This window comes from Podarcis raffonei, chromosome 5, assembly GCF_027172205.1.
Source record: "Podarcis raffonei isolate rPodRaf1 chromosome 5, rPodRaf1.pri, whole genome shotgun sequence".
Classification (NCBI taxonomy): domain Eukaryota; kingdom Metazoa; phylum Chordata; class Lepidosauria; order Squamata; family Lacertidae; genus Podarcis; species Podarcis raffonei.
This window is the reverse complement of record NC_070606.1, coordinates 1,840,374-1,868,082: the sequence shown is the minus strand read 5'-3', so window position 1 is coordinate 1,868,082 and position 27,709 is coordinate 1,840,374. Positions and strand designations below refer to the sequence as shown.

Here is a 27,709-nt window from a genome sequence, read left to right as displayed (position 1 = left end):
CCCCTCCAGAGCAGAGGGCAGGGGCAAGAGCTCATCAAAAATATATTTATTTTGGTGGCATCCTCGGAAGCAACATGAAGCATGTTCCAGATCATATTTATGCCATGTTATGCTTCCACCATCAAGCAACATTGTCAGTTGTCAGAATATGACCTCAAGTATCATGGCTTTATCCATCTTCTAAGGTTCTCTAAGAGATGGCAGGGGGACCCACAGGGTCGGTGGATAGAGGTAATAGGGTGGGCAAGTGGTTTTCAGCCAGTGTGCTGTGGCCCCCAGGAGTGCCTTGAATGCTGGTCGGGGGTGCCACGGGCAACATTGGCCTCTGTCCCTCTTTCCTTCCCTCCCTCCTCTGATGCCCTCTCGCATCTCTGCCTCCCAAAGACTTCTGTGGCTTGTTGCAGCAGCCCTGGCTACAAGCTCCCCAGACAAAGGTGCCTCTGGGGCTGTCCATGGGGTGCTGGTTGCCAGGAGCTGAGGTGGCCTCGGAGTAAGCAAGCAGATGGGTGAGGGAGCCCAGCCAGCCAGCCCACCTGTCGGGGTCCTGGGCTGCCAGCCACGGCAGACCTCAGTGGAGGGAGAAGCCAGCCAATCAGCCAACTCTCAGGGGGGTACTTTCCTGGAGGCAGTGTCTGTATACAAGGTCCAGTCCAGTCCTAAGATCAGAAGTATCTCAGTTCATGTAGTCAGACGATCCGGGGGTCAAGAAAGCCGAGGGTCACGAGGAGCACGAAGCAGCAAGGTCTGGTCAGGAACGAGGAATGTTGTTTCCAGCAACTGACTGAGGCTGGAAACCCTGCTTCAGAAAGCTGGAACCAGCTGGTTCTCATCAGGAGCAAGAAGGCTGATCAGCAGAAGGTGGAGTCACTTTGCCTTCTGCTCCTTCAGGCTGCTGCTCAGCAGGTGAAGCCGACTCCTGGCCCATGATACCACTAGCCCTTGCTGTTGGGAACAGATGGACAAATGGGAGGCTGGGCAGGCGCCTTGTTGGCCTTTCTTGTGCTTGCTGTATGCAATGCCTGCCTGGGAGTTGAGTCCCCCGCACCAAAGGGGAGTCTTTCTGCCATGCCGGCCCAGCAGTGTCCACTGCTGCCTCCCAGGGTGACTAAGCTGCTGGCCTCACATTCACCTTTGGCCAGTATCTGACAGGGCAGCTAAGGCTGGGGGAATCCTCTTCTCGGCCCCTGGGGGGTGTCTGTGTGGAGTGAGGAGGAACCTCTCGTTGGGGTGGGGGAGTTGGCTCAGACACCAGGGGCTGCCGGGAGGAGAGGAGGCTGAGGGAACACTCCACAAGGGAGGGTGTTCAAGAAAGGGTGAAGGGCTGCCAGCTCCGGCAGGCAAGGGGTGACATAACTGGGCTTCTGAGACTTGGAGCACATTTCCCCACAGGGGAGCAGCAGAAAGAACATTGTTGGTCTGGGGTTTTCTGCCTGATTTAATATACTTCACCTTGAGCCTCAAGACACAGCCAGGCTCTGCCCTCTATGAAGTATCATCACTTAGCCAGAAATGCTGTAATCTTCCACTCCACCCCCTTGGTTATTTTGGTCACCCTTTTCCCATTTTGAGGATGTCACTTCTTTACCTGTGAATGTCAAAGATGGGGCATGAATGTGCAGGAGGTTTTAGACTTTTATTTCTGCTACATTCAAAACTTTCAGACAAAAGTTGTTTTCTTTAGGGCGATGAGGTGCAGAGGAGGCCAGGAATCTGTTATCTTTAATAGGTAGAACAGGGAATCTTGGCTCCAGCTTGTCAAGAAGATGTAAAAGCTGTATCTGAAAAAACACACAATTTTTTCATCTACAAAATGATTAAAAGGGAGCAGAACAGGAAACATATTCTTCTTTGCAACTGGCAAACCCTAAGAAAGCATTTCACTTTCATAACAAAAAACATACACATAAACATCACATTTCTGTATCTCCTAAGAGGCACAGATTCGGATTAGTGCCTTATTTTGCCTTCTTCGCCATCATAAAACATCCATATATAAAAATTTGAAATATATACAAATAAACAGCCATATAAAATATATAATAAGGATTTCCATTGGCCATCCTGGCTAGTAGGCATCAATAGCCCTCTCCTCCTCTATGCATTTGTCTAAGCCTCTATCGCTGCCTCCAGCAAGAGTGAGTTCCACAGTTTAAGTCTGCACTGCTTGAATTAGAATAATAGGACATAGAATATTAGAGCTTGAAGGGTCCCGAGGGTCATCTAGTCCAACCCCCCCTGCAATGCAGGAATCTGTGGTGCCCAGAACTGGGCACAGTATTCCAGGTGTGGTCTGACTAAGGCAGAATAGAGTGCTACTATTACATCCCTTGATCTATACCGACAAGACTTTTGTTGATGCAGCCTGGAATAGTGTTAGCTTTTTTTGCTGCTCCATCACACTGTTAACTCATGTTCAGCTTGGGGTCCAGCGAGACCCTAGATCCTTTTCACATGTACTGCGGGTAAGCCAGGTGTTCCCCAACTTATATTTGCGCACCCGGTTCTTCCTGTCTAAGTGCAGAACCTTCCATTGGTCCCTCTTGAAATTCACTTTGTTCGCTAGCGCCCAGTTCTCCAATCTGTTCAGGTCCTATTGATTTCCGATTCTGTCTTCCACTCCGACTTCCCACCCCCCGCCAGGATATCCTACGTCATTACGCAGCCGCGTCTCGCGCGCTGGGACGCCCCGCCTCCGTCTTGCTGGGCGGAGGACGGAGACGAGCGGGACTACAGCTCCCGAAATGCACTGGGCTGGCCGGACATGCCCGCCGCCGCCGCCGCCGCCCCAAAGAGCGTCACCACCAGGAGCCGGAAGCGGCGTGTGATGGCGGCGGCGGCGGCGGGCGGGCGGCCCCGGGGGGCGGCGGCCTAGGGCGGGCGGGGCTCCGGAGGCCTTGTCCTTCGCGGGAGGGGCTGGGCTGCACCCATGGACGACAGCAAAGTAAGTGGAGGCGCCGCGTCGAGGTGCTCGCGGCTCCGCGGGGGCGGGGCGGGCGGCCCTTCTCCGTCCCGGGAGGCGGTGGCGGGCCGAGGAGCTGCTGGACGACAACGCTCGTCCCCCGGCCACCGGGCCTGAGAGCTGGGGGTCGTGGGAGTTGTAGTCCAACAGCTGCTTGGACCCCCCCCGCCAGGAAGGCGATTGGAAGGCAGGGAGTCTCTCCAAGCCATATGATTATTATTATTATTAATCAAATTTGCATATGCCTTAATCCCTGGGTGCACCCTTGCTGGTGTCACAGGCACTCTGCTCTCTGGTACAGCGGAGACTTGCTTTCAAGCCCCAGGCAGCAGGAGCACAGTCGAGGCAGAAACATTCTCAAACCAAATTCTGCCCTGTTATAAATTTTGTAAGAACCAACATGGAGAACTCTTCCTGATACTGCCCTGACCGAAGTAAAATGTGTTTCTGCTTTCTAGGTAGCTGGAGGGAAAGTGAAGAAACCAGGGAAACGGGGCCGTAAACCAGCCAAAATAGATTTGAAAGCTAAACTTGAGAGGAGCCGGCAGAGCGCGAGAGAATGCAGGGCAAGGAAGAAGCTGAGGTACCAGTACCTGGAAGAGCTGGTTTCAAGCAGAGAGCGAGCCATATGTGCTCTTAGAGAAGAGCTGGAAATGGTAATATGCTTTTTCTCTTTTCCACCTTACCCCCAGTTCTGAGTCAGTTCTTTGGGTCTAGAGCATAGTAACAGCTTCTGAGTTCTGTGCGTTCATGCAAGTACAGGCATACCTCTTGTTGCGTTTGCTTCAGGTTAAATCTTTTCAGGTTGCGTCCCACAGCGACCTGGAAGTAACGGAACAGGTTACTTCCGGGCTTCGCCACTCGCGCCTGCGCAGACGCTCAGAATGACATCATGTGCAGAAGCGGCAACCCGCGCACACACAGACACGGCTTGTGTTCTGCTCATGTTGCGAACGGGGCTCCAGAACGGATCCCGTTTTCAACCAGAGGTACCACTGTATGCTGTTTTCCCCTGTGGCCAATGTCATTATGTCCCCAGGATCTCTGCTTAGGTGTCTGAGAGCAGGGAGTTGCCACTTTCTACTTGGAAATGCTTACATGCCTGAAGGCATGTCCTGTTCAAGGAAGAGAACAGAAAACTCGTACAGGATATGATTTTTAAGATATTTTACTTATTACCCAGTTTTCTTATGAAAGCTGATTTGAAAACTCTTTATTGAAAGGCAGAATGTAATTACTGTAGCCAAATAAGGGTTGTTGGGACAGAAAAGTGAGATGCCCTGTACATCAACAGAGTTGTGTGTACTTAAACAAACAAACAAATCCAAATTAAACTCCAATAAAAGTTTGACACTATTTAAATTAAGCAGATTTGCCAGGTTCATTGATTTTTTTGTCATCCTTTATTCTGCCATTTTTGCCACTTGGCAAGGAACTTCGCAGGACACTGAAAATATGGCCCTTGACCAAGAAGAAAATCTTGCCAAGTGACCAACAGACAAGCAACCAAGAGAAGAACTTGCTGCAATGCCACATAGCCCTGCTGATGAACATTTCCACATCCCCAATCCAATAATCACACATGTACAACAGCAGAATTCTCTTTTTTAAAAATAAGATTTTATTAAAGTTTTTTCCTAAAACAAGAAAAGGAAAGAAACTAATCTAAATAAAAACAAAAATAAACAGAGAAAGAGAGAACAAAACAAAGGAAAACCAAAAAAAGAAGAAAAGATGAGAAGGAAAATAAAAGGGACTTCTGATTTTCCATCTGTCAGTTACACAAAACAAAATATTCACTCTAGAATGACACCAAGCTGATCTGCCTTCTGTTAGGCAGTATCTCCCCAGTCTTCCAACCCAAATAGATTAATTCATCTTCCTTTTTACATAAAAAGACCAAAAGAGACTCTCCATTATTAAAAAATGTCAACACTTCTGGGGAGGAACATGGCAGACTGAACGTCTTCCTCAAGCAACTTCCCAATAGAACTAATTACATGCTGATTGATGATAGCCATGGCTTTAATCTTTGCTATTGAACAACAGAACTCTAATGATCACAACTGAAAGTAAAAAAGTGCAGCCCTCTGCTTTTGCAATCCAGTTTATTTTTATGTTTGTGTTTTTAGTACAAGCAGTGGTGCTTAGCAATGGATCAAGGGAAAATCCCCTCTGAAATTAAAGCTCTGCTGAGCGGGGAAGAGCAAAGCAAACCACAGCAGAACATGGCCAAGGTTGGCAAGGCTTCAAAGATGGATGCAAACAGTCACAGTTCCTGTAAGTACTAGTTTATGAAGGTTCTTATGGCTACGAGAGTAGACCAAGATGTGCAGATGGGGAAGAGGGGTCATATAGTCTTACTGTTAAGTGCCTCAAGTGCTACACACTGTACAGCAACTTACATTTAGAAAGAACATGCATACCTGAAGGCTTATTAATAGGGTAATGTGAAAATAACAGCATAGGTCCATCACAAAATCGTGGATTGTCCTGTGAGCACCCTGGCTGAGCAGATGTGAAGGAGAAGCTGTTTGAGTGCTTTTCTCTTTGTTACCCATTCCCTTTTTTATTAGTTTGTGAACCTGCGGGGAGGCCAAGTTATTTTTTAACTCATTCACAGAGCTTAGAAAATTCCAGGTGCTTTCTTAAGGGCTTTAAAAAAACGGGTCGAGGGACAGGGTAGCTCAAGGTCTGCCTTTTCCTGTCGTCTTGGTCTCCGTGATCGGTCTCAGAGGCCTTTCTGGTGAGCTGGGCAGTGACCTGAGATACGGCTTTTTCAGTTTCCGACACCTGGACTCCCAGTGCCGCTGCCTGATGTCTTCTGAGGTGAAGACCTTTTTATTTGCCCTGACCTAGGTCCAGTTTTTATGTATTGTTTTTGTCTGACTGCCCCTGGTTTTCTAACCATGGATTTGTTATTTCTGTGTATGTGCACATGTGCACACTTCTCCCTTTGGTAGCCACTATATGGGAAGCTTTTGGCTCAAGAGTAGGGTGCAGCCCCTCAAATTAAAAATAGGAGGCTAATTATGTGGTGGAGGGGAAGTGAGGCCACAGTGTGAAGCCAGGCAGGATGGCTTATGAAGCAGCTCAATACTTATTCAGTTCATTGAATTCCGTCCATACATTCAACTGAAAGTCCCCAAGTCTTGAGCAATGAAGCAATGTACACCCTTAAGTAAACTTGCTTTCTATGCTTCATGTAAGGCCATTGTCTTAACATCTTCTGGTTGCATGTTGTCTTTGTCACTTATTTGCTGGTGGCAGCAATCTGTAGGATTGGGAATGTTATTCTGTCTTTTGTCCAGCAAATTTTCTAGTCAGTACCTAAGCAACACTTACATGTACAGTGGTGCCCCGCAAGACGAATGCCTCGCAAGACGGAAAACCCGCTAGACGAAAGGGTTTTCCGTTTTGGAGGTGCTTCGCAAAATGAATTTCCTATGGGCTTGCTTCGCAAGACGAAAATGTCTTGCGAGTTCCTGCGGGGTTTTTTTCCTTTCCCCCCCTTTTTCCCAAGCCGCTAAGCCGCTTATCAGCTGATCCGCTAAGCCGCTTAACAGCTGATCGCTAAGCCGCTTATCAGCTGATCCGCTAAGCCGCTTATCAGCTGATCCGCTAAACCGCTTATCAGCTGATCCGCTAAACCGCTTATCAGCTGATCCACTAAGCTGCTTACCTGCTGATCCCCTAAACCGCTTATCAGCTGATCCGCTTCGCAAGACGAAAAAACCGCAAGACGAAGAGACTCACGGAACGGATTCTTTTCTTCTTGCGAGGCACCACTGTAGGTTCTTGTTTTGCCTAGCCAATTACAGGTTCTTTAATGGATCTTTGATAGACAATAAAACACTTATTGAGGGGGAAACTTTTGTTTGAACAAAATAAACTTCTAATGTAAAACTTCCCCAATCAATGAACCACTCTCTTACACATAGAAACAATCCCAAATAAACTGTCCCCACAAGACCTTCACCCAGACAAACCAGATACAGCATCAGATCACCAAATTTCTTGTTCCAGCCATGGGGAGCCCCTGGAACAGCTGTGTCTGGTCCGTGATGCAGCGACATCAACTATGTTGCCCTGTACCCAAGCTCTACATCCAGGCGCTCTGCATCATTTATACCGGCCAACCCCAACCAGGCAGGGCTGGATCCTTCCACGGCTGCTACCTGTGGTGATTAGGGCTCCTTTTGGTCCCATAATCTGGGCAATTGAGCCCCAGCTGGGGCACCCACAAGGTCAGGAGTGCTCCTGTGAGGACTTAAGGCCTTAAAGGAAAGGTTGATTGCGCAAGGCCAATCCTATGCCTCACAGTGGGTTACTAGACAGAATATAAAAGCCCCTTTGCTCTTCTGCAGTCCTAAGCCATGACTTGGCTTAGCATGGTGCTTGAACCTGGTTTAGTTCTCCAAGGCAAACCACAACCATTGGAAAAACTTGAGTTTGGGTTACAGGGTGTGGTTAGTGTGTGGAAAGCTAAACCAGGAGCCTCTGTTTGAATGACATGCCAAGCGATGATTTAGTACAGCAGAATGACCCAAAGGAGGAGCAGATCAGCCATTATTTCCTCTCTCAGAGCACATGCATTTATACTAAGATACAGTTTTAGCTTAGCATGTTGTGCAAGCCAGACCACTACATGCTTGGTGGGTTGTATTTTGAACTGAGCAAAGGCAGAGGGCTCATCAGGATACAGAAACTGAGTCACTGGCAAATGGCTCTTTAACCTTCTGTCAGATATTTTAATGCTGGCTATAACAAATGTAGATAAGATTTCTTGGCTGACTGGTTGAAATTGTGAATAGCTATAAAATATTGTTGTATTTTATTTCTCTTTCAGGGTGAAGGTGGAAGAGCCAAGATCAAAGTCCCTATTTTATACTACCAACACTGTTTTGTAGTCTTTATGCTAAGCTTCCCTTCCACTATGATGTGTGGCAGTGCTGCAGCAGCAAAGAACTTGATCGTTGAGGTGAATTACCAAAATAACCCAATGGCAAGCCAACAGAATTAAACCTACAACTTAAAAAAAACAACCCAGTTTGTTATATAGATATAGAAACTACAACTTACGTGTATGTAGATATTTCTGCTGTGACAGTGAAGGAAATTTCCGACCTTGCTGTTATAATTGCTCATGGTTTATGTGTTGGATTTTTCTGTTTAGTATTCATAGGAGTGGCTATTTAAGAAACCATGTGCAGCAAAGGCTGAGATCTTGGCCATCTGGCATCAAAGTAGTCTGTTATGTGTATGGTATTTATCTGTGGTCCATGTTGAAATAATAATTCCAGTTTCCCATGGGTTTACACTTCTGTTATGTCTGACCTAGTGCAGCATTGTGGCTAAGAATAGGAGGTCCCTGGTTCAAATCTCGCCTCTGCCATGAATTCCCCTAGGCAAGGCAATTCAGAGGGATAATATTGACTTTCTTTCTACGGGGTTGTTTTAAGCATACAAGTGTTATCATGTCTGTGAGATGCTTTTTGCGTACATTCCTATGAAAAACTCCCTGCAGACAAAAAACTAGCACAGGTGCAGGTGGGAATGGGCTGTTATGCTAGGTGTGTGCTTGCTTTTTTGGTAGTAAGGAACCAATCAAAAACAGTATATCCCACCTACTGTCTATAGTGCTAAAGTCCTTCTGTCACCTCAGTCTGCCACCTGTGTAGACCAGGCCTCAGTCAATGTTTCCCAAACATTTGACAGGCAATGAACTGTAAATAAGTGTATTGTTAAAGCTTGAAGGGAGACTTTCCATTCTTTTTCAAAAAGATATCTCTGTTTGCAGAATTAATGGACAGGCATTCTCCTTGCAGTTCCAGGGCAGCCCAGTTAACATGGCTTCCCACCCTCCCTTTTGCCCAGTCAGCCAGGGATCGGGGATGGCACTGTGTTGGCTGGGCCATGCCAACACTCCTGGGATTCTCCCACACCCACCAGCTCTGGGGCAAGCTCCATTAGCAGCCCCCTGTGTCCCATTTCTCCTTTGGGATGATGTCACTGTCCACTTACTGGTAGAGAGCAGGGGAAGGCAGCCCCACTGAGCAGCATGAGAGTCTTGGTGAAGACGTCCAACATAGTGGCTTAAACGTACCTTTATAGAAATGGAGCCGTGCTTGTGAGCCCTATTCCCACAGTTGCTGAATTGCTGTTCTATGCCACAGTCAGGACTCTTGGCCGTCCTCCTCCCGTTCAGGCATGCCACATGCCGGCACTCCTCAAGGCTCCCCTACTGCAGGCTTAACCAGCCATGGATTAATTTGACCTATTAAATTAAGTCTTTCAAGGTTCATTGTTGTGTGACATGAGATGGCCCTTTTTACACCCAAGTGAAACTATCTCCTTGAAAGTAAAATGCTGCTGGAGTGTATCTGAACAGGCACCCTTTGGCTTTAGACTTCTTCAGCTTGTGTAACTGTGTGCCTGTTTGGAACCTGCCTATTGATGCTATCATTGAGTCAAAACCTAATGCATTATTCCTTGCTTCCTCAACGCACCAAAGGAGCAGCTGAGTGGGAATGGGGTGGGATGGCATTTCTCGCCTGGCTGGCTGACAGCTGGAGAAAGAGAGGAAGAGAAATGGTCTGCCTATCTCTCATCACATTGACTTTGCTCTTGCTGAAGTGACTTCATTAGCGGGACCGCGTACAAATTAACAAGAGGGTGAACTGGGGTGGGGTGGGTATTTTAGGCAGCTTCTTGAGTAGATGTATTATAACAGGCTGACTCCATGCAGGGCTTTTGATGCAGGATGCCCTGCAGACTCCATTTAGAGCAGAGCTTTCCAAACTTTTCATGTTGGTGACACACTTTTTAGACATGCATCATTTCGTGACACAATAATTCAGTTTTACTAGCAAACTCGAGGTCAAACTAACCCCTTATAAGATTGTTCACGTGACACACCTACACACTAATGTGTTGTGACACACAGTTTGGAAAGCTCTGATTTAGAGCCTGACTGTGGCATTGTGCATCAGAAAGGGAAAATTTAATCTCTTTCAGCTTGATGTCTTGATCACTCACATATATTTGCTGTGAAGAAAACACTTAAATTCTTGTAAGACTCCCATGTCTGTCCTTTTTTGTTTTATATTAAAGTGGATGTAACTTCAAACATTTGTTCACTTTTTATTAGCAGGGGTAACAAAAAGCTCTTCATAGGGTGGGGGCAGAAAGAAGGACTGTGTTGCACATTGTCCTCTTCACTTCAGGGCCAGAACAGCTATGACATTAAGTGCTTTTAGTATATTCCTGACCTGCCCTGTCCCACCCCTTAACAAGGGTGTCAATGAAAGCTCCCATCTTGGGTCAAACGTGGGAGGGGAGGTTTTGGTGGAACTGGCAGAGGTGTAAAAGCCCCCCTTTCCTCACTTTCCCCAATACACTCTCTGGTCTGAACTATGTTTGCCTTCATCATGGTGACTGTTATTATTTAAGGGAAAATCAGTCCATTAAATGCATTCAAGTGTTTAAAGTTACATATTTTGGGGCTTTCATACACTGGCCCATCTTGTGTAAGAGATTGAAGGCAGGTTTTCTTACCCATATAAGGGTGTCCTCTAGTATAGCACTTTGCACATCTTAGTTGCCATGCTTCTTTCTTGTGCAGGGAAAAATCTAGGGCTGTAAGAAGGTTTCCTCGTTAACTCTCAGTGAAGGCTGGATCTCAGGGTTCCAGGATCCAGGGAAGTTATATGTGATGCACAAAGGCTTCTTCACTAGATGTACTAATGTGAATGACAAGAATGCCCAGTGGGAGATATCTGAGAGCCCATAGAAAGTGGTGAATACCAGTTAACATGACTGGGCTCCATTAAAATAAATGAAAGCTACATAGGTGCTATAAATCAACGAATGAATGGATTCTGACAAGTAGAAGGTCACAGGAACAGACCACATTACTCACATTGATGAAGAAATGATGCAGAATAGCATCCATGTCTGTTGTGAATCAATGCGTTGGACAAGGGGAAGCTGTGTCCTGCTGTGGCAGAACTAAGAGGCATTCCCCCCCCTTTCCTTCACATGTGTAAAATGAGAAAGGGGGTTTCTCTTCCCTGGGCTGGGCCACTCCCTAGCTGAAATAATTAAAAAAACAACCTTGGAGGCATCTTACCAAGGTAGCACCCAGCCTCCCAGACTACAACATCTATACTTGAGTGATTCAATCAGCACAGGATAGTCATTAATTCAGTGTTTACATTGTGCCTGCAAAGCCTAGAATGTGTAGAGCAGAACTATGAATTTCTTTAGATCCTATTATAATTTTATTAGGATTCTTAGAAGAAATTGGATCAGAAGCAGAAGAGGAATTAATTTATTCCTTCCCCTGTTTTCATAACCTATTTGGTTTAACATATTTCAAGCTTGCCTTTTGTCAAAGTAAATCCGAGGGCAGGGTAAAAACAATAAAATACCCTCTCCCCAAAGCATAAGAAAAAACTAATGTGCTTTAAGGAGGTGCTGCAATGAAAAAAGGTCAGTGATGGCTTTCTTTTTCTTCTTTTTAAAACTAAATAAACATTTATTCAAAAGTATACAGCTTTGTCCACTGCCATAATATCACAAAATGATCACTCCGATTCTCAATCCCACATCACTGGCATGTTAGCTTGCCAAATAGGAACCCAACTACAGATCAGGTGGGCTAGACATTTTCAATCAATATATCCCCTCCACAAACACCTCTGTGATGATGGTGGCATTAAAATATCCTGTTCTTCAATAAAAGAGAAAAAGGGAGACCAGATCGTGCCAAAGGTATCTTTTTTGGAGATGCCTTTGATTAGTTGTGGCAGCCTTACTTCAAAGGATGTCTATAACGGTGACATCAAGGTCCCATGTCACGAGGCTCTGACAATCCTTTTGCTAGAACCCCCCATTTCACAGGTCCATTTCCCTCAAAATGCATAGGCCTTGTGTACAGATGGGACCTCCCAGGAGTGGGAGTTAGACAGGGCCACAGATGGCCACTCCGCTATATGACCACAGCTGCATAGCCATCTGTGCAGGTGTTTCCCTAGCCTTTGTCATAGGATCACAATTCTCAGAGATCCTCCCATGTTTAAACTCAGAACGGATCTGGCTTTACTTAAGGAATAGCTGCAAGTCAAATGCATTTAGCAAGTTTTACTGTCAGTGTAGATTATTACTGGGATGGGGGAAAGGAAGCAGTGCACTAGCGTTTCATGCCAATGTGTGTGCATTTACATGCTTACACACTACAGTCAAGATGCATCCTCTCGCTTAACTTCTAGATGGGAAAGGGTGAAAACCACTTGGCTCTAGATCTAGATCTTAAAAGGCTCCCCAACATATCCCCCAAAGGCATAATAGAAGAGACATAACAAGATGGTCTGTCTTTAGCAGGACACTTGTGCTGTGAAGTAATTGATGAGTTTACTGCTTTTTACATTAACAGTTCAATCTGCAGTACTCCCATCAGTTGAAAAATAAATTTAAATTCAGAGAGCATGAAATAGTTATTTAAAACAAAAACAGAAAACATCCAGTATACAATAAATCAGTGGATTTAAGAAAACATTTATTCTCCCTGCCAATTTGTATGCAAACCCACCCCCAGCTCAAAATAGATCAAATCTTTTCATAGTTCTTTGCTCCAATTGTGCAAATAATTGTTGAAAGGACTGGAATTATTCAGAGAAATGTATTTGTTGGGTTTGAATTAATAGGCCAGGCAAGCTTCTTCTCTTTTGCTTCTCTATCAAATGAATCATATATCGAGTCTTTGGAAACAGTTTTGGCTGGCGCAGGGATTTCGGAGATCCCAACATAATTTTTTTTGGCTATCTTTGAACTGGTGGTGATGGTATATGCATTGCTCCGGTAGCATTTCATAGAGGACATGCAGAAGGTCTCTTTCATCCCTCTCCTGAAGTTTGCATTATACACAGAGTACAATGTAGGCTTTGAAGCAGAGGAACTGAAGGATATCCAAGTGACTGACATAAAGACCAAGGAGCTCTTTCTGTAGTCTGTCTCAAGTGGATGCCAAAGTTGAACCACATAAAATGGGAGCCACGAGAGCAGAAAAAGCAAATTTAACATTAGAAACATCTTGATAGTTTTCACCTTTGTTCTCGGAACTATATTCATAGTCCTCCGAACCGTCCTACCATCTGTACCTATCCGCCAAATATATTTTATTACTTTTTGGTAAAAAAGGATGATCAGAACAGATGGAATCAGAAAAGCCACCAACAAATGGATGGTACCATAAAGAGCCCCGTCCCAAGAATATGGCAGGAAAAAGTTGCAATGGTTGTCCCAACCTGACCCAAAAAAGAAGAAAGCTGGAGACACCAGTGCGGCATCGAAGATCCAAGATGCTGCAATCATTTTCTTGGCTTTTCCCCGGGACACCTTGAAACTTAGCGGGTAGACAATAGTATAGAATCTGTCAACACAGATGGAAAGCAACACGTAGTTCTGGACACCGGGTATGAGATACTGAAAATATCTTACTAGCTTACACATCATGCTCCCAAGTGCCCAGCTCCCAGAGGCTAGCTGAAGAAACACAAATGGAGCACTCCCTACGCTGATCAGTAAGTCTGCACAGGCCATGGAGACCACAAAGTAATTGGTGGTAGACTGAGTCCGCCTGCTCCTGTGGATCACCAGGCAAACCAGGGAGTTTCCAAAGATGGAGAATAGCCATAAAGCTCCAAAAAGCAGGCTGGCTGCTATGATCTCTCCTTGCATCAGCTCATACGGTGAGGCTGTACCATTTTTCTCAAGCCCGTGTTCCTTGGGTAAAGCAATCATTTCATTGCTTGCCAGAGGGCTAGAGGTTTCTTCATGGTGGCGGTTCTGCTGCAGCAGCAGCCCTGAAGTTGGGGTAAGAAGTAGAGCAGCGTTGTTATCCATGTCATGGGCAAGCAACATATTCAGCCTTTGCTTCAAAGGGCTGCATGAAGAGAGAAGGCCAAGTGTTAGTCTGAATGGGGTGGGGGAAAGCACTCTTAGTAAAGAACAATATATTTTGTCTTTAAATATATACTGGATTAATCCTAGCTGAGTCCACTGCCCTAATCCTATTAAGCACTAGTTCTCAAAAGGTGTGGAGCACCATCCTGGATGGCAAAGGTGAAGATTCAAGGACAATCAAAGAAACATTTAAACATTTCAGGGTACTATAGGATAGTATCAAAATATTTTTATTTATTTGCAAAATATGGATAGATATATTTTCAAAAAGAGAGCAAGAACATCAAGTGATACTGAGGACAATCTTAGTTGTAACCAAAAGCGCCGTTTGCTGGAGAGGACACATTTATAATTATATTTAGAGAATGATTCTTGTTCTTATATAGCTACATTGTTTTTTGGGTGTCCCATGATCACCTTATAAAGTAGAATCATAGAATAGAATCATAGAGTTGGAAGAGACCCCAAGGGCCATCGAGTCCAACCCCCTGCCAAGCAGGAAACACCATCAGAGCACTCCTGACATATGGTTGTCAAGCCTCTGCTTAAAGACCTCTTTAAGCAGTTGTGTTCTATATTATAAATCAAGCACTGTTTATCAATTAAAAATTTGGTGTGGTATGAGAAAATTTTTGTTCTGAAAGTTCGGCCCTGTGAAAAAAGTTTGAGAGCCACTGACTTCAAGCTACAACAAAGGAGATTAAACATCAGGAATAACTTTCTGATGGTAAGAGCTGTTTGGCAGTGGACATTCTACTTCCTTGGAGGTTTTTAAGCAGAGGTTGGGTGGCCATCGGTCATGGATGCTTCAGCTGAGATTCCTGCATTGCAGGGGGTTGGACTAGATGACCCTCAGGGTCCCTTCCAAATCTATGATTCTATGAGGCTTTCTGTTTTATTTACACTTTTAAGCAATGCAAGTGGTGTGTAGCCCATCCCATTTGCTGCCTGAGGCAAAACAGAAAGTGGAGCTGCTGCTGCTGAGGCCCCTTGCTCTGCTGCCACCATGTGCCCTGCTGCATCCACCACTCAGGGAGCACTGATTGGGGGCAAGATCATGCTGGTTTTTGGTGACATTGGCATGCCCTTGTCCAAAATGGTGCTGCTAACGGTTGCATTTCTCTACTGGTGGGTCTGCTGCCTGGGAGGCTTTTGCTGCCTGAAGCAGTGCTCTCCCGTGCCCAATGGCCAGGCCGGCTCTGCTTCTTGCAGACTGTGGCCTCCCTTCTGGACACTGCATCCCACTCCAGGTTCAAATCTCTCTGGCAAAAATCTTCAGAATAAAACCGTTAAGTTCCTCTCTAAACACATCCCTATATATAGATATTCTACATACAGGTATCCTAAGGGTGCAATCCTATATCCACCTACTTTGGAGCAAACTCCATTGACCTCAGTGGGACTTAATTCTGAGTCATTATGCAGAGAGAGGATCATGATGCAAAGCTACCTGCATCACTATATTTAGCAGCAGCACAGTTCATGTATAAATTATACATCAGAATAAAAGACATGACTTTATGAGTTCTTCTGTGGTCTGAGCTGAAAACATTATGTGCTGACTCACCAAAGACACGTAATTTACTTTGGGCAAAAATCATCTTCTTTCAAAGACTTATTCAGAGATGTCAAACCTGCTTCTTTCTTCAGAGGAATATATAGGAAGCTCAGTTGCTTCAGCTTGTTGCCATTGGTCACATTTTCATTGCAATTATGCTGGTCAGGTCATCCTTGACTGGCTGCAGGGTCACAGAATAGCCAGCTCTGATTCAGCATAAATTCCTTTGTTTTGGCACCACATTTTTCTTTCCTGATGTAGTTGATGTAGTTTGTAGAAAGAAAATATTCTCAGTCAAATAAAATAATTTTCATTTGATTAATCACTTGCTTTCATGAATTTAAAATATATTTGAGCATTCATTCAAAGCCTTAATGTAAATTGCCCCCACAAAACAGACTGAGATCATGATCCTCTTGCTAACATTTACCAGTCATACACTTCCAAAAAGCCTACAAGCTTCCTGAAGGCATGAAGCCTCCCCACATTTTTTGTTCTCTCTTAGGGTAGACTGCTTCTGAACATGGAGGGAACTGCCACTGATCAGTCCTCCAGGCAGTTTGCTAACTCTACTTTTGAACCCATCAGTGCCAGTGGCCTGTGTCCCCCCCCCCCCCAGATAAAAATAGGTGACGGTACTCGCCATGAAGTTGTTACAGTAAGTGCCACCCTTTTTAACAACAAAAAGGTGCCGGTACTGCATACCCTTGAGTACCTCCTGAAAAAAGCACTGGCAGTGGCCGTTACCATATCTTGTGGCAGCAAGTTCCATATGCTTAATATCCATTGTGGGAAGAAATACTTTTCTTTTGTCTGTCCTGAATCTACAACCAATCAGATTAGTTTTATTGGCAAGAGAGTGCAGAGATTTGAGCTTTCAGGAGCAACTTCTCTCAATAAGACGAGTCAGTAAATGCCTGTAATCACTTCATGCCAATAATATTTAATTCCTGTGATGTATAAGAGTCACTCAGTACCTGTAATATTTTGCTGCAGTGGCAACAGCAGGGACACTGCTGTGCTGGAGATGGGGGAGGCCTGTCGTTCCCACGGCATCCAGGGGCCTGGGAAGCTACAGCAGCTGCGTTTCAAGTGTCAGGGGTGGAGGAAAGTACAGAGGAGGAGAAAGGGAGGAAGAGAGAGAGAATGGAAGACGAAAAACGAGAGGGGGAATAGGGAAGGCTGGGTGATGGCAGGGCAAGTGGGCCTCATTCATCGCCAGTGATGGTGTTCAAATTGTAATTTCGGGACCGGGATTTGAATTAACCAAGATGCTTTACTGATTTTAGCTCACTGTTCCAATCCAAAATTTAGTTGAAGGATAGCTACCCTTCAGTAGGGAATCATCCAGTAGTGAGTTTGTTAACAGTCTTCTGTGGAGTTTCTTGTTGCTGTTGTTACTACCAATTCATTAAATTTATATCTTATAACCTTGTTGTTCTTGTTCTAATGCTGTTGAGGCAATTCCCCCCCAGCAAAACCTACAAGGGTCCGAGTTTGGTAAAACTACCCTGTTTGTAAGACTTCTAATATGCTTGGCATTTCAGCGACAAATTTTTAATGACGTCTTGTTATTTCTTAACAGCTTCCTTTCAGGAACAGACCAGCTTCCATCCAGCATTCTGCATCAGTGCCTGTAGCTTCAAACCCACAAACATTTGCTACATTTCCCAAGATACATGGAATTCGCCTCCACTTCCTCCAGTCACTGGAGGAAGTTGTCATGAGGACATACAGCTTGAGCTTTCAAAAGAGGATTTTCACTTTTTGTTTGTTTTTTACTTTTTCCCATCCTTCTAATTAGAAGAAATAAATTGGCTGCTTGGTATAAACTTCCTGTCATGCATTTACTTCTGCTCAAATGCAATAAGTCCACCTTTGCATTTACCTGCTTGCAACAGGAGACCAGCTATAGGACTGCCTTGCGCAGAGTCTGACCATTGGTCCTGCTGGCCCAGTGTGGCCTGCTCCTACTCTTAGGGGCAGCAGCTCTCCAGCTGGGGTTTATTTTCCTGCACATTCTTTCATTGAATTAGAGATTGAACTGGAGATTGAACCTAGGACTTTATGCATTCAAATTTTGTGTCACTCCTAAAATCAGGAGAGCAAAATAGCAACTATGGAACACAAAGGCATATTTATAAGACAATGAAGGGAGAGAACACACACACCTGTGGAAGCCCATTAGTGAAAGATAAAAGGGCTTGTAGTTCTTTTAGCTTAAGTCAAATTTCTGTTTAATCACTATTTTTGCACCAAGTAAAATTATCACTGGTGAAGTCACCTTTCTTATGTATTTAAGGGGCAAATTTCTATTTAAACAGGGGGTGGGGTGTATTTCAAAGATTTTTTTTCTTATTCAGCTCTGCCAGGATGGATTTTAAAAAGCAGACTAGCAATGCTCAAAGAAAGCAACAAATGAATTCAGCAGCAAATCTGATTGCTGTTTCAAAGATTGAGAGAGCTGTCCTTCCCTTCTTTAACCAAACAATTTTCAAGGTTGAATAAGCCATACCTGCTTCTAAGTATAATCCGGAGTTCAGATGGGTTTTCCATTAGGATTTCTGTCACTCATTGTATCGGAGATCAAACACATGTTCACAGTTGCTCTGAAGACGTCTACACCTGCACATTAATCCAACAGAGGTTTAAGAGGGAGACAATATTTTGTACAATCCTCCCTCCCTGTTGCTAATGGAACTGATCACATGAGAAATGGGTCACATGGCTCCCCCTCAACGGCCTTTTATTTAAGCAGGTAAATCTGTGGCCAAAACTGCCGGTTTATTATGCAACAGAAACAGTCCACCTCAAGAAAATGTTTTATTTCCAACCCTCTGCTTTTACCAGTACTTGCCTGCTGTCAAAGAAAAGAGTATATTATTCTGTGGTTCCCCACTTCCACCATTTCCATTTTTAGAAGTCATTTTTGTCATTAAAAAATCAAAAAGACCTGCAGCACCATGGACAGCAATGGGGTCTCTGGAGGACAGCTGGTGAGTGAACCTGCTCTGCTTACCCTCAAAAGTAATTGCCATGCTGGCAAATAAATAATTTCATCAGCTTCTGTTCCAGCTCTCCAGCCACCCTCTTCCACAGCACAGCCAGCATCAAAATTAAAGGAAAAGCATTCCATCTAAAAAACAAAGCTGTTCACAACCACACCCTACCTTTGCAGTCACTGTGTTGAGAAATATCTCCCTTTATAACCACTGCTTTTGTCCATCATTCTCATTTCCCATGACACACACATTGCTTGCTCACCTCAAATGTTTCAGATCCCGAGGAAGGGCAGAAATTAGGATGGAAACCTGCAGCTGTCTCATGCTGACGTCCTGGTTGCTATGGAGCTGTGTGATTGTTGAAGGGGATAATTTTCTTCCGCAACAGTCACCATGCCCCCCTCCTGGCAATTGGAAGAAATAAAAAAGGGAGAAAACGGAGGGAGAAAATCTGTGCAGATGTGTAAAGAGGTAGGAGAACGTTTTCTGCTGCTTCAGCAAAGCATGATTTGGGAAGCAGGTTAAAAGAGACAGGAGTATGGATCATAGCATAGAGATTTTAATCACCTTTATTCAGTCTGTTGTGCATTCTAATTTTGCTTAATCCTTTCTAAATAGATGTTTAAAAGATAAAAGCTTGCTGGAATTGCAGCTTGTTTGATTCCCCTTTGTCTATGTATTGATTGCACTGATACCCTGTTCTTCCTCCCAAAGATCAGAGCTGCTTACAAGAGGTCCCCAGGAATGCTCTTCTCATGGCATTACTTGCAAAATGCATTAATTAAATGTATGATGGGTGAGCAAGAAGTACACACACATGGCCTCTACTATGGTATATCCCATAGAGATTAGTATTCTAATGGAGCCAACATCAAGAAGCATGTGTACTTTGTATTAAAGTATAAACATAAGAAGATTCCTGCTGGATCAGACCAAAGGCCCATCTAGTTCAACTTCCGGTTTTCACAGATGCCCTTGGGAAGTCTGTAAGCATGACATGAGGTGTCTTCTGATCTACCACAAAGAAAAGTTATCCTCTCTAATGTTTAAGCAGACTTACCTGTAGCATAATATCATGTTTCCCCAACACCATTTTATATACCACTGTAGGAGGAAGGCAGGGAAACCATGCGGAAAAGTAAACCTAAATGTTTTGGGGTTTTAAAATCATTTTTATTAAGTTTCCCATTTTAACAATCCAATCAAATCACATTGAATGTTCCAAATTATACAAATACATATCAAATAGTCCAAATATTCTGCCTAAATTATATATTTTTTGTTGGGACTCTCCATGCTTAGATGTTATCCTTCTTCCACTCCGTCTCTTTTCGCACCTCAGTGGCTGGCTTAATTGGCAGATTAATGTTCCCCTCCTCACTTGAAGCATGTCCAAAACTTTAATCCAATTTTTCATCTTAAGTAATGGAACTTGGTGCGCTCACGGTGACAGAGTCCAGGAGATCCGAACTCCCTCGGGGGCTTTCCATCCAGTGCCCCCACCCCCTCCTTCTTTACGAACTTGGGGGTGGTTTATTGGGCATCCGCGGATGAGACTGCATCTTCCCTTACCCCAGGAAGAATTTGGGAGGCTGATTACTCCCAACTCAGCCTCTAATTACCCTGTGGGAGCTGGAGCGATGGTATTGTCAGCCATCTTCCATGGCACCTCAGGTGGAAGAGAAAAAAAAAAGACAATGTAAACCTAAATGTCATAGGGTGAAATGGGGAGAACACAATGTGGGGCTACATTTTTGGTGCTAGTTCCATTTTGAGCAGAACATATAATTCCATCCTGAGACTGTAAAATGGAAGATCTATTTCCACCCAACAAGCTTGCTAGATCTCTTCAATGCTTGAAGAACAGGGAATAGATTGTCTCTTTGCCAGCAGAAACTGAAAGCAATTTGTCACCCATACTAGCTTCATTTTCTTCTTGTGTCATTTGTTAAGTTCATGACCTCAAAGCAGATGCTGAAAACAACCTGTGAGTTAGCAAGTTAAAACAGGGTAGCAACTTTAAGAAGATTAAGCATATAAGGTCTAGGTGTGATGATCCCCTCAAATTTTAATGAATTAATAATAAAATAAAAGAAGTATATGACAGAAAAATGGTAATTGTAATATAAAAGCCAGTTTCACGCAGATATACTGATTTCCACCAGGTGAGGCTGTGGGCCTTTTTTGATTAAATAGGAGAGAAGAGACAAATATTCAGTTTTACATGGTAGAATACATTTTCAGTACAGCTGATGGTATTTATGCACCATTCTCTTTCTCTCACCATCGTTGCTTAATTATTATCTTTCAATACTGAAGGCTAACCCTAACCCTAACCCTAACCCTAACTTTTGGAACCTTACAAATTAGCACAAATCACAACAGTTATGAAGGGAGCATCCTGCTTATATAAATAAGTTGTGGGATTTTTTACCCTTAAATAGTGGTTTGACCTTTTCCTATTACCATTTGTATGCTTTTCTTAAACAAGTCACAAATTTATTCAATATTAGTGTGATGAGGTGTTTTTTGGGGGGGTTGTGTGTGTGTGGGGGGCGAGAAGTAGGCTGTATGTGAGACCCTTCTAACGCCTGGATCCAGCAAGTGTTAAAATATAAGCCTGGCTACCTTCCTGTGTTGAGGTGAGAGCCTGCATGATGGGCCATTAAGGGAAAGGCGCTCTGTGTGAGATGGGAAATGGGTGCAGCCCCTCTCTCAGCTTGCAGTTAGTTAGAAGGATAAAACCAGTTTAGAGTTGAGGTTTGCAGTGATGTGACCTAGAAGAAAGGCAGCATGCTAGAGAGAGAGTCAGGGCAACATTTCAGAGCAATGTTTGATTTCTGTTTGAATCCAAGGCTGTGGCTATGGGAGAAACAATATCTTTTTGGGTTGTTAATGCTGTGAATCCCTCCATCATAGGCTCAGCTTGTATATATGTCTAAATAAGCCATATCTCATAAAGACGCCACAGTCCAAAAGGAAACACGAACCCTGGGTAAGTGCCCGGAACAGTGGCAGACTTTGGGTCTCAATTTTTTTAAAAAATAATATTTTTATTAAATCCTACAGAATCAAACAAACAAAATCATTACATTAAAGAAAAACAAACATAAAATAAAACATTTATAACAACTGTATACACAATCAATATTAAATCCACACTGTGGGATTATTTGAATCCACCAACTTCCCTCCACTCCCTCTCTTGGTTCCTTTATATCATCTTCATTTATGTATGTCAATAAAGGCTATCTCTAATTACCTCCAAATTTAAACATTGTCTATCACATTTCAAGTGTGTTTTTAAAAAAAATTCTGCTAATGTATTAACTTGCATACATTGCCTTTGTAAATATGCAATAATCATTTCCAATTCTTTTTTATATTTGTTATCATCTTAATTTCTAATTTTTCAAGTTAATTTAGCCATTTCTGCATATTCCATTAACTTAATTTGCCAATCTTCCTCAGTGAGGACTTTTTCTTCTTTCCAGTGTTGGGCTAGCAATATCTGAGCGGCCGTTGTTGCATATATGAACAAATTCTTGTATTCTTTACGTAGATCCATTCCTGTGATACCTAGTAAGAAAGCTTCTGGTTGTTTAACAAAGGTTATTTTTAAAATTTTTTTTCAATTCTTTATATATCTCCCCCCCTTTTTAAAATAGCCTTACATTGCCTCCACATATGATTAAAACGTACCTTTTACTTTATATTTCCAACACTTATTTCCCCTTGTTTTATACATTTTTGCCAATTAAATACCACCTATACATCATTTTCATATTGTTACGGAAAAATCTAGGTGTGAGGCTGCTCAGTCACCCAGCTTGTCGGGCAGAGACCGCGGGTCCCTGCGGAATAAAGGAAGGCGTCCAGCCACCAACCGGAGCAAATAGCTGTAGACTAAAGTTTATTGCGCAACAGGTTCAAAGAGGAATTTTGAACCCAGAGGATGGGGTGACAAAGACATTTAAAACTTTCCCACCGTATCCCAGAATACAGTTCGTACAGCATCATTGCTACATCATTGCTACATCACTGACATGTCACAAAGGGGAGGGGTAGACAGGGGTTACACTAGTTTAACCTTGGCAAACATGTCCAGACAAGTCCTTGGTACAAGATTAGAATCATAGAATCATAGAATCATAGAATCATAGAGTTGGAAGAGACCACAAGGGCCATCGAGTCCAACCCCCTGCCAAGCAGAAAACACCATCAGAGCACTCCTGACATATGGTTGTCAAGCCTCTGCTTAAAGACCTCCAAAGAAGGAGACTCCACCACACTCCTTGGCAGCAAATTCCACTGTCAAGCTCTTACTGTCAGGAAGTTCTTCCTAATGTTTAGGTGGAATCTTCTTTCTTGTAGTTTGGATCCATTGCTCCGTGTCCGCTTCTCTGGAGCAGCAGAAAACAACCTTTCTCCCTCCTCTATGTGACATCCTTTTATATATTTGAACATGGCTATCATATCACCCCTTAACCTCCTCTTCTCCAGGCTAAACATGCCCAGCTCCCTTAGCCGTTCCTCATAAGGCATCGTTTCCAGGCCTTTGACCATTTTGGTTGCCCTCCTCTGGACACGTTCCAGTTTGTCAGTGTCCTTCTTGAACTGTGGTGCCCAGAACTGGACACAGTACTCCAGGTGAGGTCTGACCAGAGCAGAATACAGTGGCATTATTACTTCCCTTGATCTAGATGCTATACTCCTATTGATGCAGCTCAGAATTGCATTGGCTTTTTTAGCTGCCGTGTCACACTGTTGGCTCATGTCAAGTTTGTGGTCAACCAAGACTCCTAGATCCTTTTCACATGTACTGCTCTCAAGCCAGGTGTCACCCATCTTGTATTTGTGCCTCTCATTTTTTTTGCCCAAGTGCAATACTTTACATTTCTCCCTGTTAAAATTCATCTTGTTTGTTTTGGCCCAGTTCTCTAATCTGTCAAAGTCATTTTGAAGTGTGATCCTGTCCTCTGGGGTGTTAGCCACCCCTCCCAGTTTGGTGTCATCTGCAAATTTGATCAGGATGCCCTTGAGTCCATCATCCAAGTCGTTGATAAAGATGTTGAATAAGACCGGGCCCAAGACAGAACCCTGTGGCACTAGTCACTCTTCTCCAGGATGAAGAGGAACCATTGATGAGCACCCTTTGGGTTTGGTCAGTCAGCCAGTTACAAATCCACTGAGTGGTAGCATTGTCAAGACCGCATTTTATCAGCTTCTTTACAAGAATATCATGGGGCATACAATTTATAGGGTCTTCCACCATGACCACCAGATAATCTGCAAATGCATTCAATTTATATGCTTTATTTTCTACTGTTATTCTAATGGTTTCATCTGCTCTTTTATTCCTCACCAGGACAGTAAAATAAACAGTAATGGTGACAGGGGACATCCCTGTCTTGTCCCTTTCATTATTTTACATTCTTCTGTGATTATGTTATTAATTATTAAACTTGCTTGTTACTCTGAGTAAATGGCTTCTATTCCTCTTTTAAACATATCTCCGAAATTCATCTCTTCCAGGACCTTAAGCATAAAAGTCCATTAAACATTATCAAAGGCTTTTTCAGCATCAATAAATATGATAGCTGCCTGTTTTTCATTTCTTACCTCCAGATAAATTATGTCTATTACATTCCTTATATTATCCTTCATGTGTTGCCCTGGAAGAAATCCTGTTTGATCTTGATGAATTATTTCTAACAATATCTTCTTCATGCTGTTAGCTAATATATTTGTGTACTATTTAATTGCGTACTATTCACTATTTAATAGTGAAATTGGTCTATAATTTTTTACCTCCAAAGTATCTGTCTCTTGCTTTGGAATCAGAGTAATAAAAGCCTCTTTCCATGTCTTTGGTATTTTCCCTGCAATTAATATTTCATTCATTACATTTTGTAACAGTTGAATTAAAAAACTTTAATAGCATCTGAAACCTCTGAAGTGTTAATTGGTGCATTTAAAGTAATTAATTTTTGCATTTGGAATTTTTGGAATTTTTTGTCAAATATATCTTTCAATTTCTATTTTCTTTTCTGATCCAGCTTGATATAGGTCTGTAAAATATTTAATAAATTGTTTACTGATTTCTGTTGGATTATCAGTTATTTTCCCTTCTGTTTTTATTTTATTTATCAAACTATTTGCTTTTCTTTTATTTAATTGCCATGCAAACAGCTTCCCTGGCTTGTTAGCATGTTCAAAGATTTTCTGTTTCATTCTTTTTATTTTCCACTCTACTTCTTGGTTTATTATTATTGAATATTGTGCTTGTAGTATTTTAATTGCTTGTTTTATTGTTTCCTTCTTAGGTTTGTTTACTAACTCTTTCTCCTTTTTAAATATTCAATATTTCTTTTTTCTTCTGTTCTCTAATCTTCTTGTGGTATGCATTCTGATTTATGGGAAAAAACTCTAATTACCGCTTTACTAGCATCCCATACTATTTGCATGTCTGTACCTTTGTTACAATTTAACTCAAAATAATCTTTTAAAACTTTCTCAGCTTTTTCTATTATTTCCTGATTGTCTAGCAATTCTTCATTCAGTCTCTATCTAAACGGTGCATTCCTTTCTCCTTTTATTTCTATAGGTTTTGAATTATGGTCCAATAGAGTTCTTGGTAATATTTCTGCCCTTTTTATCATTAAGGATATTTCTTTGGAGGCCCATACTGAGACGATCCAGCCACTAGACTGGTGGACTTCAGAGAAGAAAGTATATTCTCTATCCAACAGGTGTTTAAATATCCAAACGTCATTAAATTTATCAGATTAAAGAAGGTTAATGGTAGTTTCCCTTCCTTAGATTCAGTTTTTCTTATTGTTCTGTGCATTTCAAGTTAAACTACTTTGTTCATATCTATCATTACTATCATATTCTGGTCTGTGTATTCTAAAATATTATTTTCTAATTTTTAAAAGAATTCTGATTTCTTTTCATTAGGGTCATAAATTCCAACTATTATTAACTTTTCCTAGTTCATCTTTAATTAAGAGTTTGGCTCTAATTTTGACCTAATATACAAAATCACTCCTCGTTTTTTAGTTTTATCTGAGGTTATAAATTCCATTCCAATCCTTTTATTCATCAATATTCTCCTGTGTCTTTTAGCCACATGTGTTTCTTTCAAGCAAATTGTATCTAGATTCTGTTTTAATATTACATGTTCAATTCTATGCCTTTTTGTTTTATTATTTAGTCCATTTACATTCTAGCTTAATATCCTCAAATCAGCCATGTTTAATTTAGTTATTCAAGTCTTGTCTTTTCCTTTTTTTACCTTTTTCCTTTTCCTTTTTCTTCCCTTCCTCTTATTCTTCTGTGCTATTATCTGTTATTTCTTGCTCCTGCCCTCCTACTGCTCATGCTGTATGGACTGAGTTATCCCAGACCCTCCTGTGACCTTTCCAGAGCCCAGTAAGCAAGGAAAACCTTCTGGGTGCTCGGGTATTTGTGGGAAATTAATAAATGGAGAGTGGTGAACGGTGGGTTTCCTCTGCTCTCCACTTACTTATTACCCCACCTACGCACAGTAGCAATTGCTTATGTGAAAGCAGTCTAAGAGGCAGTTGCCTGTAACTCCCTTGAAATAAATGAAGTTTAGAATGGAGCTGTGCCTTTTCTGGGAGAGGAGGAAGTCTGGAGTTTTTATCTCATGTGAGAGCTGGGGAACGAGTCACATCCAAGTTTTATTTTTGTAAGTGCTTCCTAGTGGATTTTCTCCTGTGTGTTTGTGGTCAACAAGGCTGGTCAAGGGTGCCATGTACCTAGGCCAGGCAGAGGCACCGACTTGCGCATGCATGGCATCATGTGTGTGACGTTGCATTATTGGGAGGAGGCCCAGTGCAGTGTGGCTTCAATGGCTGGCAGCTCCTCCTCTCTAGTGCTCAGGAGAAGCTGGCCAGTGAAGCCATGTTGTGCTAGGCCCCATGCTCAGCTTCCTCCACACCCTCAACATTGAGGGGTCCCAGCCCATGCCCAACAGAAATTGGGAGGGGAGGGCTGAAGGCAACTTAGCCCCATAGAGTTGGCACACCTGAGGCCAGGGTAAAGGAGGGTGGGACTGCCATCCCTGGATGATAGGTTGGGGGACATACGGGGTGGATGAAGGTATATAGTATGGAGTAGGAGAGCAAAACCCTTGCCCCTTTGCTTGGCCTGATGCACTTCAGAATCAGGGGATTCTGCTCAGCCAGCCCCCTGGCCTGGTATTTTTGTTGCTAAATCTTTATTTATTATTATTATTATTGAATTATTATACAAATACAAACATTTCAACTGAATACACAAAGAAAGAAAAGGAAAACAAAACAAATGCAAAAAGTAAAACACATAAGTATAATACAAGGTAACTATAATAGCCATTCCAGGATGTCATTTCTCTACCTGAATACTGACCCTTCTGGGGTGAATCTCTTTCTATTATACTTTTGGTTTTTGATTTTGACTTCCATCAACCTCACAGTGGTTCATTTCCTATACGGTAACTAGTACCATTTCTCTGTGTTTCAATATATTCCTTATCTTGGTATGAGACATTTTCCCACTTATGGGTTTATTCTAAACACAACCAAACATTGGTTGTTGAATTTTGACTCGATAGGTGGTATTTAGACAATCCCATTCCTTCTGGACTATTTTATTTTACTTGTTCCTTAAGGCTTCAGTCAACTTAGCGAGTTCCAAGTACTCACTCAATTTTTGTAGCCATTCTTCTTTATTTGGTATATGGTCGCCCTTCCAATATTTGGCTTTTTTGTTGCTAAATGCTAGGTCTGCCCTGTAGGGGGTTGGCTGGGTCTGGGAAGTGATTAATGGTTCACTGGAGAAGGGAGAAGGACCATCTGCCTCAAAGGAGGTAGTGTTGGTGCATAACCCTCCTTAAGAAGATCTCCCTGCACCCAGAAGTGTTAAACCACTATCACCCAGTGGTGAATTCCATTTTTTGGTGCAAGGTGCTTGCAAGGTGGCAGGGGTCCAGCTTCAGATATGCTTAGAAGAAACATAACCATTGCAGTCTGGCTTCAGGTCTGGTCATGAAACTGAAACAGCCTTGTTCACCCTGGTTGATGTCATTTGATGCGAGAGAAGTGCGGAAAATGCAATCTTGCTTGTTCTTCTCAACTTTTCAGCGGCTTTTGATACTGGAATATCTCAGAGAAGTGTGGATTGAGGCCACTGTGCTTGTGGTTCTGCTCTTACCTCCAG

At 42.9% G+C, this 27,709-nt stretch overlaps 3 protein-coding genes and 1 long non-coding RNA gene across 8 annotated transcripts in view; 1 reads left to right on the top strand and 3 right to left on the bottom strand.

The window, feature by feature from the left end:
* MANSC1 (MANSC domain containing 1) overlaps positions 1-27,709 on the bottom strand; it is a 292,156-nt gene that overhangs the window by 130,232 nt on the left and 134,215 nt on the right. The window lies entirely within an intron of this gene.
* LOC128413514 (uncharacterized) lies at positions 1,615-2,615 on the bottom strand. The gene is made up of 2 exons (XR_008330363.1): positions 2,458-2,615; positions 1,615-1,778 (listed from the first exon to the last, which is right to left on the bottom strand). It is a non-coding gene; the product is annotated as an uncharacterized LOC128413514 (long non-coding RNA).
* Positions 2,842-8,040, top strand: CREBL2 (cAMP responsive element binding protein like 2). 2 transcript variants are annotated; one of them, XM_053387542.1, is made up of 4 exons: positions 2,842-2,941; positions 3,418-3,615; positions 5,092-5,239; positions 7,809-8,040. In XM_053387542.1, exons 1-4 carry the CDS (start codon positions 2,927-2,929, stop codon positions 7,811-7,813), a joined length of 366 nt encoding a protein of 121 aa, XP_053243517.1. In that variant the 5' UTR covers positions 2,842-2,926; the 3' UTR covers positions 7,814-8,040. The 2 variants fall into 2 exon arrangements, with proteins under 2 accessions (XP_053243517.1, XP_053243516.1); XM_053387541.1 differs by lacking the exon at positions 5,092-5,239.
* Positions 11,448-19,718, bottom strand: GPR19 (G protein-coupled receptor 19). 4 transcript variants are annotated; one of them, XM_053387529.1, is made up of 4 exons: positions 18,747-19,718; positions 17,998-18,107; positions 15,492-15,734; positions 11,448-13,904 (listed from the first exon to the last, which is right to left on the bottom strand). In XM_053387529.1, the coding sequence occupies exon 4, from the start codon at positions 13,880-13,882 to the stop codon at positions 12,632-12,634; it is 1,251 nt and encodes a 416-aa protein (XP_053243504.1). In that variant the 5' UTR covers positions 13,883-13,904; positions 15,492-15,734; positions 17,998-18,107; positions 18,747-19,718; the 3' UTR covers positions 11,448-12,631. The 4 variants fall into 4 exon arrangements, with proteins under 4 accessions (XP_053243504.1, XP_053243507.1, XP_053243506.1 ...); XM_053387532.1 differs by lacking the exon at positions 18,747-19,718 and adding an exon at positions 18,653-18,740; XM_053387531.1 differs by lacking the exon at positions 17,998-18,107.